The 15,205-nt window shown below is 41.7% G+C and overlaps 1 protein-coding gene across 3 annotated transcripts in view; it reads right to left on the reverse strand.

The window, feature by feature from the left end:
- The window catches only part of PK3 (serine/threonine protein kinase 3), a 204,477-nt gene that overhangs the window by 143,558 nt on the left and 45,714 nt on the right, over positions 1 to 15,205 (reverse strand). For 2 of the 3 annotated variants that reach the window (XM_089447813.1, XM_089447814.1), the window contains exon 3: positions 5,056 to 5,199. In XM_089447813.1, the coding sequence (XP_089303939.1) occupies positions 5,056 to 5,199 (144 nt within the window). The remainder of the gene's footprint in view (positions 1 to 5,055; positions 5,200 to 15,205) is intronic. The other variant, XM_089447815.1, reaches the window with a different exon arrangement.

Here is a 15,205-nt window from a genome sequence, read left to right on the forward strand (position 1 = left end):
AACGTGCCTCTTGGCACGCCTCAACCCCTTTACAGCTTGTGCATAGTGATTTATGTGGTCCACTTCCAGTTGTTTCATTCTCTAGCTACAAGTATTTCTTAACTTTCATTGATGATTGCTCCAGACGCACTTGGGTATACTTCTTAAAACTCAAGAGTGAAGTATTTAACATGTTCTTGGTCTTTAAGGCCTTTGTTGAAAAACAATCTGGACATCAAATTCTTAAGCTAAGATCTAATAATGGCGGAGAATATGTTAACAACAAATTCATCAACTTTTGCACTGAGAATGGAATTCAAATGCAACATACTGTTCCACATACTCCACAACAAAATGGTGCAACATACTGTTCCATATACTCCACAACAAAATGGTGTAGTTGAAAGGAAGAATCGCACCTTAAAGGAAATGGCTAATTGTATGCTTCAATCTAAAGGACTTAGTCTTAATTTTTGGGTAGAAGCAATTAACTGTGCAAATTACATAATAAATCGCACTCCTACTAAGGTTTTAAAGAATATCACTCCAAAAGAAGCATGGAGCTCAACTAAACCAGATGTAAGTCACTTTCGTGTTTTTGGAAGTGAAGCATGGGCCCATATTCCAGATGAGAAACATAAAGCTTTAGAACCTAAGAGTGAAAAATTTATTTTTGTTGGATATTCTGAAGATGTCAAAGGATACAAACTTATTCCACTTAAGTCCAAAAATGTTATCATTAAAAGAAGTGTAAAGTTTGCTGAAAATATATCGGCCTACGAGCCTAGTTCGGCGGATGTGCCACCTCTCTCTATCCCTTCTACTTCTGAAAATATTTCTTCTTCAGATGATGACAGCGAGGATGACAATCCTCCCCCAACTTCTCATGATCCTCCTTCAGCTCCTCAGCTTCCAAAATGGGTCTGTGCTACTCGGGATGCAGCAGGTGCTCTTGTCGGTGATCCTACAGATTAGCGTCGCACACGTTCTTAGTTCGATAGAGCCTCTTCTTTACTGGCTCAAGCTTCAGGGAATTATGATCCTGACACCTTTGCAGAAGCTTCAGGCCATCCAGATTGGGACGCAGCTATGAATGAAGAATATTGTTCATTATTAGCAAATGATACATGGGATCTTGTTCCTCTTCCAAAGGGACGAAAACTTGTTAGATGCAAATGAGTTTACAGAACCAAGTATGGCCCAGATGGAAAAGTTAATAAACATAAATCTCGTCTTGTTGCTAAGGGTTTTTCACAAGTTGAAGGCATTGACTATACTGAAACCTTCTCCCCTGTTGCCAAAATGAACTTTATCCGCCTTGTTCTTTCCCTTGCTGCCTCTTTCAAATGGGAAGTCCATTAGATGGATGTTAAATCTGCCTTCTTGCATGGAGACTTGCATGAAGAAATCTATATGGAACAACCTATTGGCTTTATACAAACAGACTCCAACCTTGTATATCGGCTTAAGAAATCCCTTTATGGTCTCAAGCAAGCCCCTCGAGCTTGGTACGCCAAAATGGATAGCTTTCTTTTAGAAACTGGCTTTTCTAGGTGTCATTCTAACAATACTGTCTACACCAAGAAAGTGGGCAAGTCCCTTATCATTCTTGTTCTTTATGTTGATGATCTTATCCTTACTGGTAGTGATCCCAACCTTACAAACCATGTGAAGTCCAGCCTTAAAAATAAGTTTGAAATGACAAACTTAGGACACTTGCATTATTTTATTGGTCTTCAAGTCTTACAATCCAAGGAAGGTATTTCCCTCTCCCAGTCCAAGTATGCCTGTGATCTTCTACGCCATTTTCACATGGAAGACTGTAAGCCAGCCCCTTCTCCCTTTCAGTCTGGAGCCAAACTTTCAGTCACTTGTACTTCCCCTGAAGTTGATGCTACCTTATACCGTCAACTTGTAGGGAAACTTTTGTATCTGACCCATACTCGTCCTGACCTTTCCTTTGTTGTTGGCCTTATTGCTCGGTTTATGCAAAACCCACATGAAAGTCATTAGAAAGCAGCTAAAAGAATAATTCGTTATGTTCGAGGTACAATTCAATTTGGGATATATTATAGTGCATAAGCATCTCCTCTATTGGTTGGTTTCACTGATTCCGATTGGGCTGGTGACCCTGATGATCGGAAGTCTATTGCAGGTTATGTGTTCACTCTTGGTTCAGGACCTATTACATGGGCTTGCAAGAAACAAAGTGCCATTTCTCTTTCTTCAGCAGAAGCAGAATATTGTGGTGCCGTAGAAGCTAGTAAGGAGGCTCTGTGGCTTCGTCAAATCCTGTCAGAGTTTGGCTTTCAGCAGCAGCATCCAACTACACTTTGATGTGATAATCAAAGTGCCATTCAACTATGCAGAGATCCAGTCCAACATCAGCGCAGCAAACACATTGAACTGCACATGCACTTCATCAGAAAGCTCATTCATGACCATGTTCTTGAAGTGCAATATTGTTCAACAGATGATCAAGTTGCAGACATCTTTACAAAGGCTTTCACAGAGGCGATGTTTACTAAACTTCAATTTATGGTTGGAGTTCTAGAAGTTGTCACTAAGGGGGGATAGGTTCTAGTGCCTCCTTCCTTCTCCTATTGTGTCATGTTCGTACATCCTTCAATCCTATCCCAAGTTGTTATTAAGGGGGGATGTTAGGATATTCCGACACATAGGAAATAGTTAAGTATAACTTAGTCTAGTGTAGAGTTAGGTGAAGTGTGTTTCTTTACTATGTACTTTTGTAACTTACAATCCGACGGTCACGATATGTTCTAGACATGAAGTGATCCGACGGTTCATTCTTTCCCCGGTATTACCGACACTTGATTCGTGGCTTAACACTCTTGGCCCTGTTTTTACTTCTAGGAAATGTTGCCTTAGCATACTTTCCTAGAGCACATCCTCTGCAAACATCATCTTGTTCCGTACTAAGATCTGAACTCCTGTTACAGTGCTCCTGAGAATTCTCAGAGCCCCATGGTGCAAATGTCCCATTCTTCTGTGCCATAGTTCGTTCAAATCCTTGTCTCCATGACTGCCTATTAGTGCCATTGGTGATTCTAGTTGTAGTCTGTACAACCTGTTACTTTTGATCCCGATCTGCACTTTCTTTTTCCAGCTCGGGTGTTTGACGTATACTTTCTCCTTGATGAAGAAAACGTCATAGCCTTTGCCTTGAAGTTGCGACATGGAAAGTAAGTTCATCCCCAATCCTAGTACATGCAGCACATTGGTAGCACGGAATCGCTCTCCCGTTTCTGTTTGAAAAACTATGGTACCCCTCCCTATTGGAGTACATTTTTCCTTGTTCCCCATGGTGATTTAAAAGTTCATCTTCTCCTCCCGATAATCTGAGAAACATTCCCGGATTCCCGTCATATGCCAAGAGGCCCCACTATCTATATACCATACCTCTGATGATGCAGATCTAGAGAAATCGAAATCACTTTCTCTTGTGCAATTTTTTGAAAATCTGTGCGAGTCTCCTGACATAGATGCCTCTACATCATGGCCTCGACCCATAATTGATTTTCCCTTCCTATTTTTGATTACTTGCTCTGATACCATGTGAAAATTCTATCACTGCAACAACTGATTTATTTTAGCTACTTATTTCCCGATAAGTTATCTATGAAAATCCTTTAGTAAACATTAAAATAAATTATGTTGCAGATATCACATCATAATACAGAAACAAACAAATGCACAATAATTAACACATCGACACAAATATTTTGGACAATCAGTTCCCAGAAAAACCCAATGTGTGAAAACTGGTGCAGTAAGGGAGGATTTTATTATTCAACAATTTTTCAGTACAACTGGGTGCCAAACTGGCTTACCCAACAAAGAGAAAATTCTTCGCACTTCCCCCAGTCTCAACGTCAACGTGGCTGACCTCTGCGTAGTTCCCAGACCCTCTGCGTCAACCCTTGCCTCTCTGCATCAGCATTGGGCCTCTCTATGTCACCCACGCAGGCCCTCCAGTGACTACGCAATCTGCAACCTCTGCATCTGCCTCTCCAACCTTTGTGTTGTTCCCTTAGTGTTGTTCCCGACTCTCTGTTCCATACTTGCTGCCTCCTACTGCTCTCCAGACCACTAGTTCAATTTTCTTAGCTAACCCCGCTCCAGAAATCGAATCACTGGTATCTCTCAGTCTGTTTTCCAACTGACCCTCAAGCCTCCTCTTATACTTTTCTTGTTGGTCCTTCAACAGCCGAGATTAAATCTCTAATCAACGGCTAAGATTAGATTTGGCTTGACCCATGACTTTTGGAACCTTCTAACCTAGTTTTATATTAACACCCATTAATATTTTATTTTTCCTAAGTTTAGACTTAGGAACTCCATTAAAAATATTAATTATTTTAATATCTCCCAAACCATTTCTAGGTCTTGAAGATCTCATGTGCTTTAGCCTCTCCACCAATTTTGCACATCCGATGCTATCCCAAATCAACACCAAGATGAAACAAGACAAAAGGCATAACTTCCAAGCATCGTGATTCATTACCTAATTCAACTCATGATCCCTAACTGCATGTCAAATACATTGGGCATAAACAATAAATATGAAGTAGTGGACATATATAACTCGTGTGTCAGGCACCATAATCATCAAATGAGTGAGCTGAGCATGATGTAAGAGGCATCTGTAGGCAACTGTCTATGGAGAATCTTTGAATGTCATCATTGGGACCACTGTGAATCATTGAAGAAAAATCTCCTCTAACCACCCCTAAAAGTGATGGGGTAACACTGTTCAATTACTTTTGAATTTCAGATGAATGTTATTTCACGTTGTGCAACTGTTGACCGACCTGTGGTATACTATTTAACTTATAATTCTTAGGATTTTGTATGCTGTCTCAAATCAGGAACAAATATCCTTTGTAAACATATGCATATCGATATAATTGCAAATGCATTAAAAATTTATAGCGTTCAGCGAAAATCTGCTAGATATACTTTAGAAATATATTAACAGTGATTCACTTGTTCAAGAGATAAGTTAAATACCATGATAAGCATACTGTATGAGTAGTATGAAGTTCTATGAACTACCTGTTTAAATATATGAAGAACTATGCCAGGGGGGTAGTACTCGTTCTTTGCCTTCATGCTTTGAGCATTGTCCAGCAAAGTCCCATTCAAGTAGGCAGGAAACAGCAAATAAGCTTCTTGGTTCCAAGTTCCTTCCTGTGGTCCCTGAATTATAACATAATGAGTAACTACCAGATACAAGAAACAGAAACTAAAAACTCTTTCATTACGATATGCATGTCCCTAAAGTTGGAATACTGTTGAAAACCATCTAATACTACCTTCAAATGGTCTACCATACAACCATTGCATGAGACTGACTAAAAATGTATTAACAATATTTTGTAAGTCTGTGCACAAAGATTCTAAATTTTGACAAACCAGCAACGCCTTGACAAAAGATGCTACCTAACCAACACTTTACAAACATAGCATGAAATGAAATAATTTCTTTATAGAACCTTGTATTTCATAGACCTTTTAAATCCTGCAAATTTCAAAAAAAAAAGGGTGCTGACATCTTCTCTATATATAGCAAACAAGTTTTCTAACGTCTTTGCACAATTCAAGAGCAATCTATAATTGTTAGAAACAGTGTTTCGCATACTTAAACAAGATATAGTTTTACTACTAACTAAACAACAATGACCTGCCTATGACACCCAGCAAGTTGCATATGAACAAAATCATCCAAGATGTGGCATGGAGTCATGGACTGTTGGTGGAAGAAAGTTTCAGAAATTTACAAGGCAAAAAGCTCCATTGATAGAACTTAATAGCAGGTCATGAATATCCTCTTAGAAAGAAACACAAGAATCAGGGATGTTTTGGCTCTGGCTTAGAACATGCCTGTATTCTTAAAACATCTTAGTTAAATAAGGCAGAAAACAGCAAAATGGACAGACCAGAATCAAGGAATTGCAAATGCTAATGACAACCAAAATTTCACAGTAAAAGCTGTTCCAGAGTCTTTCCGTTATAATTTATTCTCTCATATTTATCTCTTGTTGGGTATAACACTCCAATATAATTAAATTAAATAAATATATTCTAAAAGTCACATTATTACAAGTGACTAATAAATGGCTAGACATAAACTAATTAAATAAGGTAGTTGGGTCATTCGAGTAGTACAACCACCTAGAAAATGATATAAAAGGGGACTATCCTTAACATATCATTTGACTTCATTGTAACAAAAGCATATATTTACATCAACCATTTTTTAATCACGTCTTCAACTTTCTTATGTGCCTAAAAATCAACATGATACCAAAGCAAACGGATTCATGCTAATGTTTCGAGTTCAAGTTGATTCAAGTCTTTGTATCATTGAGATAAAAAACAAACTGAAGGTTTTGAATTCTGTGCAAAAGGAGATATTTGATTTCCAAGTTGTTTGATTTTGAAGTAAAAACGAGAAGTAAATGAAACAACAGAGAGATAATGTGGCATTAACTGTTCTTGCAAATTACGGATGACAGTTGTTGCATATGACTTAAACGTAAGAGTCTCTATATGGTCGGTAAGTGACACCTGGCACATGAGCCTCGTCAAAAGAACAGGGAAGATGTCATTACATGATTGACCAAGAAAATACAGTAGAAAGCAGAGGCCGTTAGCTTGAGCCTGTGACAGCAAGAGGTCTGGTAGCAGCTTGATATATGCAAGCATAAACAGGTTACAGAGCCAACCTAACACGAAAGGGAGAAGATCCATGCAAGGAAGAGATGAACACTCACAGTGAGTACCAGAGATACAGATCACATACTTAAGGTTGTCCGGAAGAAGAGGTAGTCGACATATAAATGTCTAAGGCAATTGCACAACCAGATACCTCGTCACAATACTCATGGACTTATGGAAAATATAGCTTAGATACAAAGATTATGGAAGCCCTAGCAAAAGTTCAGAGGGGCTGTATATGAATCCCTTCATAATTTCATTTGACAGAAGAAGAGACTACATGCATACCTGGAGATTTATGTTTCTGGGTTTTATTATAATCTTTTTGATAGTGCACATAAACAATAAACCTCATCACAAAGAACTGTCATAGAAATAGAGCAACAGACTTCTTCAAAATCTAGACAAGGATTTTTTAGGCACTCTTTGGAGATATACAGAAATTTTTAATTCCCAGAAGAAGATGGGGCAGATATATGGGTTTTACTTTTTCCTCCGTTCCCAAAATCTCACAAATAATTTCGCAAAAAAAAAAAAAAAATCTTTGTTATTTCCAGAAAGTTCATTTTCCATAAGATTTATGGGGAAATAACAGAGATATTACTATAACTTTGTAAAGTAATTTTCAGATGCGATAGATATATACAGCAGTTTACTTGGCAATGTTTTATTTTGGCTTGAAACAGAGTGTTATTGGCAGAAATACTATTAAGATATTTTTTTATTAGTTTATTAGATCTACAATCTCTCTCTGAAGACAGGGACAAAAATGTTTATCTCATTGAAACAAAGGAGAAGACAGTCAAAAACTAAAGGTGATTTTTTTATTCGGAGTGGTCTGATTTCCAAGACAAAGCAGAATCAGAACAGTTTAACTCGGCATGGATTGTTATCCAGGTAATTGAGTAAATTAGGAATTGCACTGATTCAAGGTCTCACAAATTCGTGGAATTTGGGAACTCAGGAATTCAGAGACTTGCACTTGCTCAGGAGTTTGGGAATTCAGTCAGTGAATTTGCGGATTCAGGAACACTACCCTTATGAGGGTGATGAGACAGCTTGATGGAGTACCCGCATGACTTTGAGCTGTGGAGGAGTGAGGTTTCTTAAGAATAATTTTTGATTTTATGTTTTTGTTGTAATATTTTAGTGTTGAAGATGATGCAGGAACAGGGGGGATTATCTATGATCCTGAGGGAAGCAAGGAATCAGATTTTGCATGGGGATTGGAAGTCAACCACCAACAACAAAGCAGAGATGATGGCACCCTATCAATGACTGTGCATGCTTAAAGAAAGAGGAACCATTGTCGTAATGCTCATAGAGGACTCATCAAAGCCTTTGCTACACAAAGGATACCTGGAAATGTTGCAATGGCCAGAATGATTCAATGGTCCTTGGACCTTGCTAATGATCTGGGCACAATTGATTTCTTTCAAGTCCAAAGAAGGCAAAATGAAATTGTCAACCACCAAGCCAACTATGGTGTCCACATGAGAGAGGCTATATTGTAATCAACAAAGGGGAGACATTACCCAAAGTTATTCCATTACAAACATCAAACACACCTCAATGCTCCACCCATCAATCAGGTGTAAAGGCATACAAGCAGGCAAGGCTAGAGTAATAAATCCCAAACCCTACAGCTGCAGATACCCATCGGGCCATCGGCGATTGTAAGTGCTGTGTGGAATGTATGGATATCTGCATGTGGGTTTCTCATAGAGTCGAGGCTCAAAGATTCTGGGGACTTTGTTTTAGGGTCCTGGCTTTGTGGTTTAGACTGTTGTTCAGGTGTGTGGTGGCTCCAAGGTTGTGGTTTGAGCAGCTTGCACTACAAGATCCACTTAGAGCAAGCAGTGTTTAAACTTTAAACTTTAAAGCGGCATATCTCTGTGCAGGAAAAGAGAAGGCCCATTGCCATTTTGCCCTCTAAAATTTAGCTCTGGTATAGCAAGTCATCAAACCTGTGGTAGAGAGATGACAGAGATCCAAAATTTCATGGTGGACACAGAAAGGAAGCAGAGTAGATGGGAAGATGACTAGCAAGTGTTGTGTAATGTTCCTAACTAGGAAATAATAGTGAATATCAAATACATGCACTAAGCTACAACAAAATTAAAACTCTGATAACACAATCACAATCAGTGCACTCAGAAAATACTAAAATAGAGCCAAAGATCTGAGCCATGGCATTAATCTGAAAAATGTAAGTACATCAGTGGTAGACATGGAACCTGGCCTTGCTACTGCAAGCTATGGCAAAACCTAGGTGTCAATACAATGGCTCCAAGTGCCAGAAAAGTCCCCAGGAGGAACTGTGCACTGTCTGGTAACAACTGCTGCTACTGGCTGAAGTCGACCCTGTATTTGAGCCCTCAAAAGTGCTCAGAAAATTCGCCCAAATTATCTGGAGCCTCCTCTCAATAAACCCACAAAAACCCGGAAAAGGTTTGGACTAAATCCAACATGCCAGGGTGACCCCAAGAAATGTGTGTGGCTCAATCTGGCTGGCAAAAAACGCGGTAGGACTAAGTCTGCTGAAGAATGGCTTAAATCTCTGTCGAAAATTCACCTCCAATCCCTGCAATTCCCTGCTCAATTTTCCCTTGTTTCTCCAAGTCCAACTCCTCCACAAAACTGTTGTCTCCTATGACTGCGCAGAGATTACCCAGTGAAGCCTGCGCAGACCCTGAATGAGGAAAATTCGGCCCTCCTAATAGCAACACTCTCAGCACTGTAAAATGCCAAAGGAACTCGCCTTCCTTGTCGAAGGATTTCTAAAAAATATCTTCCCCAAACTCCCTTGTTTGCTGGCTCTTCTCAGCCCCACGAATTTCTCTACTGCGCACTAGGTGAAGCATGCACCAACTGAAGTAAATCCTGAGAAATGGCTGTTCAAATGCCCTACTCACTTCCAAATTCTCTCCTAGGGTGACACTTGAAGTTCACCGAAGAAAAAGGTGGAATTTCCCCTCGGAAATCCCTTGTGCTCAAAAGCACAGGTTAACTTGGCTAAATAGCCCAAGCAACTCAAGTTGCAGGTGTCAAATTATCAAAGATAGCAAAAATGAGGCCCTTCTCCTCCTTTTATAGTTGCCACTCCCTTCTCTCCTTGTGGGCTCCACCAATTCGAACTCCATTCTCTCCCTCCTCCCTAGCTTGATTTTCCTAAGGGGTTCGAATTCCCCCCTTGAGTGGCCCCCACATCCCACTACCAAATTAACTTTTCCTTTTTCTCTAATGTCTGTGGCCTCCTTTTCTCAAAAAATTAAGTGGGGACTCCCTCAACCCACTTTTCCTAAGTTTTACATGCCAAAATTGCACAAAGTGAAGTTTAGTTAGCAAAAATATTTAACGGGGACATTACAGTCCTCCCCACCCAAAGCTTGCTTGTCCTCAAGCAACTGTAATGTTGGATGTTGTATTACCTGCTCTCCCTCCCATGTGGCATCCTCTTCTAGTAGGTCCTTCCACCTGACAAGAAACTCCCTGATGGTCTTGTTCCTGAGCTTCCTCTCTCTCACCTCCAAAATAGCCTTCGGCACCAAAACCAAGTGTCCCTCATCATCCAAAGGTGACAACTTTGTGGCAGTTGTCACCTATTGTCCCAAGGCCTTTTTTAGGCAAGACACATGGAACACATTGTGTACTTTGCTCCCTGGTGGGAGCTCCAGCTCATAAGCTACCTCTCCAACCCGCCTAGTCACTCTGCACAGCCCATAAAAGTTAAAATGTGGTTTGAGCTTCTCATCTCCCTTATGCTTCTATGTAAAGTGTTTGTACAGTTGGAGACACTGAAAGACTAAGTCCCCAACCTCAAAATGTCTCTCAACCTATGTTGCACGAAACTTCTCGTAACTGAAACTTCGAAACTCGGTCGAAACTCAACTGAAACTTGACCATCATGTAATCATCTGTGATAGTTAATATAGACTTGGTTTTCGTTCTAGATTGTCATCTATGGGTCTTATTCCCTTTTTACTTACAAGATAATGTGTTATTCACTTATTTATAACTTTTTTTTAATATATATACATATATGACGTTTCAATCGGCGTTTCGGCTGACGTTTCCATTTTTGGGATGTGAAGTTTCTAAACATACCCGTTTCAGAAACTCTGAAACGTTTCGGCATTTCGTGCAACTTAGTTCTCAACCCAGTGCCTATCTGCATACATCTTCTATTGGTTTTGTGTTGTCTGTAAATTGTCCTTGACAGCCCTCAGGATCTCCTAACTCTCTTGCATCCAATCCTTTGCCCCAGGGGCCCGGTTGTCTCCAAAAACCAAGTCAGCAAAAGATAATGCATCATAACCATAAAGGGCACGGAAAGGTGACATACCAATGGACATGTGGTGAGTGGTGTTGTAGCAATACTCCCCAAGGTGTAGCCACTTCACCCGTGCGCACTGTTACCCGATCACGTAATTCCACAAGTACCCCTCCAGCCATTTATTCATGATCTTCATCTGCCCATCTGTCTAGGGGTGGTAGCTAGTGCTGGGAGTGAGCTCAATGCCCACCAATCTAAACAACTCCTGCTAAAATGCCCCCATAAACCTGCTATCCCGATCACTGATGATGGTCTTGGGAAGACCATGCAGCCTAAATACCTCTCTGAAGAAAAGCTCAGCTACCTGTGAAGTTGAGGACCTGGATGGAATAGCAAAGAAATGAGCAAACTTGGTCAACCTGTTCACCACCACGAAGATGCAATCACGCCCCTGTGCAACTGGAAGACCTATGATAAAATCCATGAAAACACTCTCCCACTTCCTCTCCGGAATTGGAAGAGGCTATAATAGGCCAATCGGATGTGCCTGCTCCCCCTCGTTCCTCTAGCAAACATCACACCCTGTACATGCCTCAGAACATCCTCCTTGAGGCCTCTCCAAGTGAAGCGCTCCCTGGTAGTCCGATATGTTTTGAAAAACCCTTGATGCTCAGCTAAGGGTGAATCATGAGCCGCCTGCAGGATCTTCTTCCGCAACTGTGAGCCCAACACCAAGTAGATCATGTCTTTGTAGTAAATCACCTCATTCATCACTCTATACCTGTCATCCCTAGGAATTCCATCCAAGATCTCACATGCCTATCAATATTTGGAGTACTCTACTAATAAATGCGCCTTCCAATCTTAAGTGATCTCCATTAACGAGAGTGTTGCAGGCCTCCTAGATAATGCATCAGCCCCTACATTCTGCATGCCCTTGACATACTCTATATCAAAATCGTACACTTGCATCTTATTGACCCACTTTTGTTGCCTCTCATTCAGCTTTCTCTACTCCAAGAAGAATCGAAGATTGTTGTGATCAGTCTCCACCCTAAACCTGTTTCCCACCAAATACTGTCGAAATTTGGCCAAAGCATGCATAATGGCCAACATCTCCTTGTCATATATGGAATACAACCTCTCATGACTTTGTAGCTTCTGGCTTTCAAATGCAATCAGGTGGCCTCCCTGCATCAAAACTGCCCCAAGGCCCTCTCCAGATGCATCGAACTCCAAGACAAAGGGTTGCGAAAAATCAGGTAAGGCCAAGACTGGGAAACTACTCATCACCCTCTTGAGGTGCTCAAAAGACCCCTGTGCCACGTCTGTCCACACAAACACCCCTTTCTTCGTCAAGTTTGTGAGGGGTGCTGCCACCTAAGAAATCCTCTTCACAAACCACCTGTAGTAGGTACAAATACCCAGGAAACCCACAACTCCGTCACATTCCTAGGCATAAGCCGATCCAGAATGACCCTAATCTTCTCCTAATGTACACGCACCCTATCCTCACCTATCATATGGCCAAGATACAACATCTATGTTAATCCAAACTCACACTTGGACATATTAGTATTGATTTGTGGTAGCATCGGATGAGCTCTAGCATGAAAACTAGTGGAGAGGCTAAAGCACATGAGATCTCCAAAACCCAGAAATCGTTTGGAGAAATTCTACCCAGATGAGGAGATATTGAAATAATTAATATTTTTAATGGGGTCCTAAGTATAAACTTAGGAAAATTAAAATATTAATGTGTATTAATATAATTTTGGGTTAGAAGGTTCCAAGAGATGAGGATCAAGCCAAATCTAATCTTAGTTGTTGATTAGGGACTTAATCTCGGTTGTTGAAGACTCAACAAGAAAAGTATAAGAGGAGGCTTGAGGGTCAATTGGAGACACACCAAATTGATCAGTCAATTCGATTTTCTGGAGCAAGGTTTGCTAAGAGAATCAAAATAGTGATCTGTTGCAGCGAGGGGCAGTTCAACATGAGGCCGAGAATACATAGCAGAGAGGCAGAGATAGTGCCAGAGAGACAGCGCAGAGCCTGGGAAGGTTGATGCAGAGGCAACTGGGACTGACGCAGAGGCTGAGGAGGCCAGCGTGGGTGACGCAGAGAGCCAAGAGGCTGACACAGAGGCATCAGTAGCTGCGCAGAGGCTAGCAGAGCTGGCGTAGGGCCAAGAGGTAGCGCAGGAGATTTTTTGTGGGGCAGACTGGAGCTGAGAGGGTGACGCAGTCCCTAGTAGAGTGACACAGAGCAATGGAGAAGCTTGGAGCAACTTTCGTTGTCCAGCTAAGGAGTTGTCGTAGTTGCTGTGGGATCAATCATCCGGTGACTGATCAGCCGGAATATCTGTCTCCAAGGAGAGGTACTTCTGCCAAGGGCATTCTTTGTTGGGTGAGCCATTTTTGGCACCCTAGTTGTATTCAGAAACTGCATAATAATAAAACCCTCATATCTGTTGCACCGGTTTTCCCGCATTGGGTTTTTCCGGGGGCGATTCTCCAAAAATAGCGGCGCCCCTTGTGTGATTTTCTCAGTTATTTCAGTTGTTGATCTGTATATGTGTGAAGGCCACATTTGTGTTTATTTCGGTATTTATATTAATAAATAACTTGTTAATGGAATGAACAAGTAGGAGACAATAAACCAAATAATGCAGTAGGGATTTCTAATGTGTCAGACTTAGAAATTTCCACATGGTATTAGAGCGTTGCAGATCACAAGAGGATTGAAGGCACCAGCAGAAATCTAAAATTTGCAGCAGTAGCATTTGTCCCAAGAGACAGCGTTGTTCCAGAGCAGAAAAAGCTAGAGAGGATGTGACACAGAGCCTGCGTCATCATTTCGAGCCAGGAAGAGGGTCAACGCAGAGGCAAATCAGACCTATGCAGTCCCCAGTCATCTTTCTCAGCCAGGAAGGATCGACGTTGTGGCCAGGAGGAGCAGATTCAACCTTTGTCGGGATTGCGCAGAGCCTGAAGGGCTCAATTTCTTTAGTTGTCGGGGCTTGGAGAGTTGTGTGCAGATTGTGATTTAAGGAGCTAGTAGGGTGTTGTTTCTGTCAGTGCAGACTGCAGAACAGTACCTAAGGAGACGGAACCAAGGTAGAGGGAGTCACTACCTTGACGGATTTCTAGCCAAGAAATCCAGATCCGAGTTGCAGTTGCAAGGAGGATTGGAGAGGAGCGGTTCGACAGTTGGCCAAAGGATTTCCAGGAGGGAAATCAAGACTTAGAGGGAGATTTCCAGGAGGGAAGTCGAATCTCAGAGGGAGTCCAGAAGAGGAGCTGAAATGGCAGTGAATGGACTGAGGGATCAGGACAGGTTGGACGGGGCTTCCAACTTTGTCATCTGGAAGGCTAGGATCCTAGCAGTCCTGGATCGACATCGCATCAAGGACTTTGCCTTGAGAACCGTGGCTATCCCAGTCGACCCAGCTGAGAATGAGAAGTATGAGGATGCAATGGCGAGGGCGAAGTGCATGATCCTAGACGGGGTCAAAGATCATGTCATACCACATATTGCTGAAAAGAACACAGCAAAGGAGATGTGGGATACTTTGACGACCTTGTATCAGGGCACTTTCGTGCAGCGAAAGATGCTATTGGAGAATCAGTTGCGGTCGTATCAGATGCAGAAGGGAGAGCAGATAGATCCATTCCTTCTTAGGTTGCAGGAGATTCGCGACCAACTTACTTCCGTGGGGTCTACACCAGATCCAAAATTTATGGTCAGGACTGCCCTGAATGCAATCTCTGAGGAGTGGGAGACATTTGTCCAAAGTATTTTGGGCAAGGCTACTCTTCCCGATTGGGAGGAGATGTGGGCAACTCTTCGCCAGGAAGAGATCAGGAGGATGACTAAGGCGAGGAGTAGTGGCAAGGGAGGTCGAATCAAGAAAGAGGAGGAGGATGCGGCTCTAGCATCTGCGGGACAGCAAGGGAAGAGGAAGAAGAAGGACATCTCCAAGGTGAAGTGCTTCCACTGTGGGGAGCTATGACATTACGCGTCCTAGTGTCCCAAGAAGAAAAACAAGGGAGAGGCTTCTGATTCTAAGGTAGCTCCAGCTAAGGCAGAGAAGAGGTCGAGATTGATGACGATTGTGGCATGAGTGCTCATGTGCCTCTAAAGAAGAGGTGGGGAGACATCGAATTGTAGTCAGGAGGACTACATACTAGGGGCAAGATCCTTGAG

Source organism: Pinus tabuliformis, chromosome X, assembly GCF_031772625.1.
Source record: "Pinus tabuliformis cultivar Carrire ecotype Pingquan chromosome X, CPIR1, whole genome shotgun sequence".
Taxonomy (NCBI): domain Eukaryota; kingdom Viridiplantae; phylum Streptophyta; class Pinopsida; order Pinales; family Pinaceae; genus Pinus; species Pinus tabuliformis.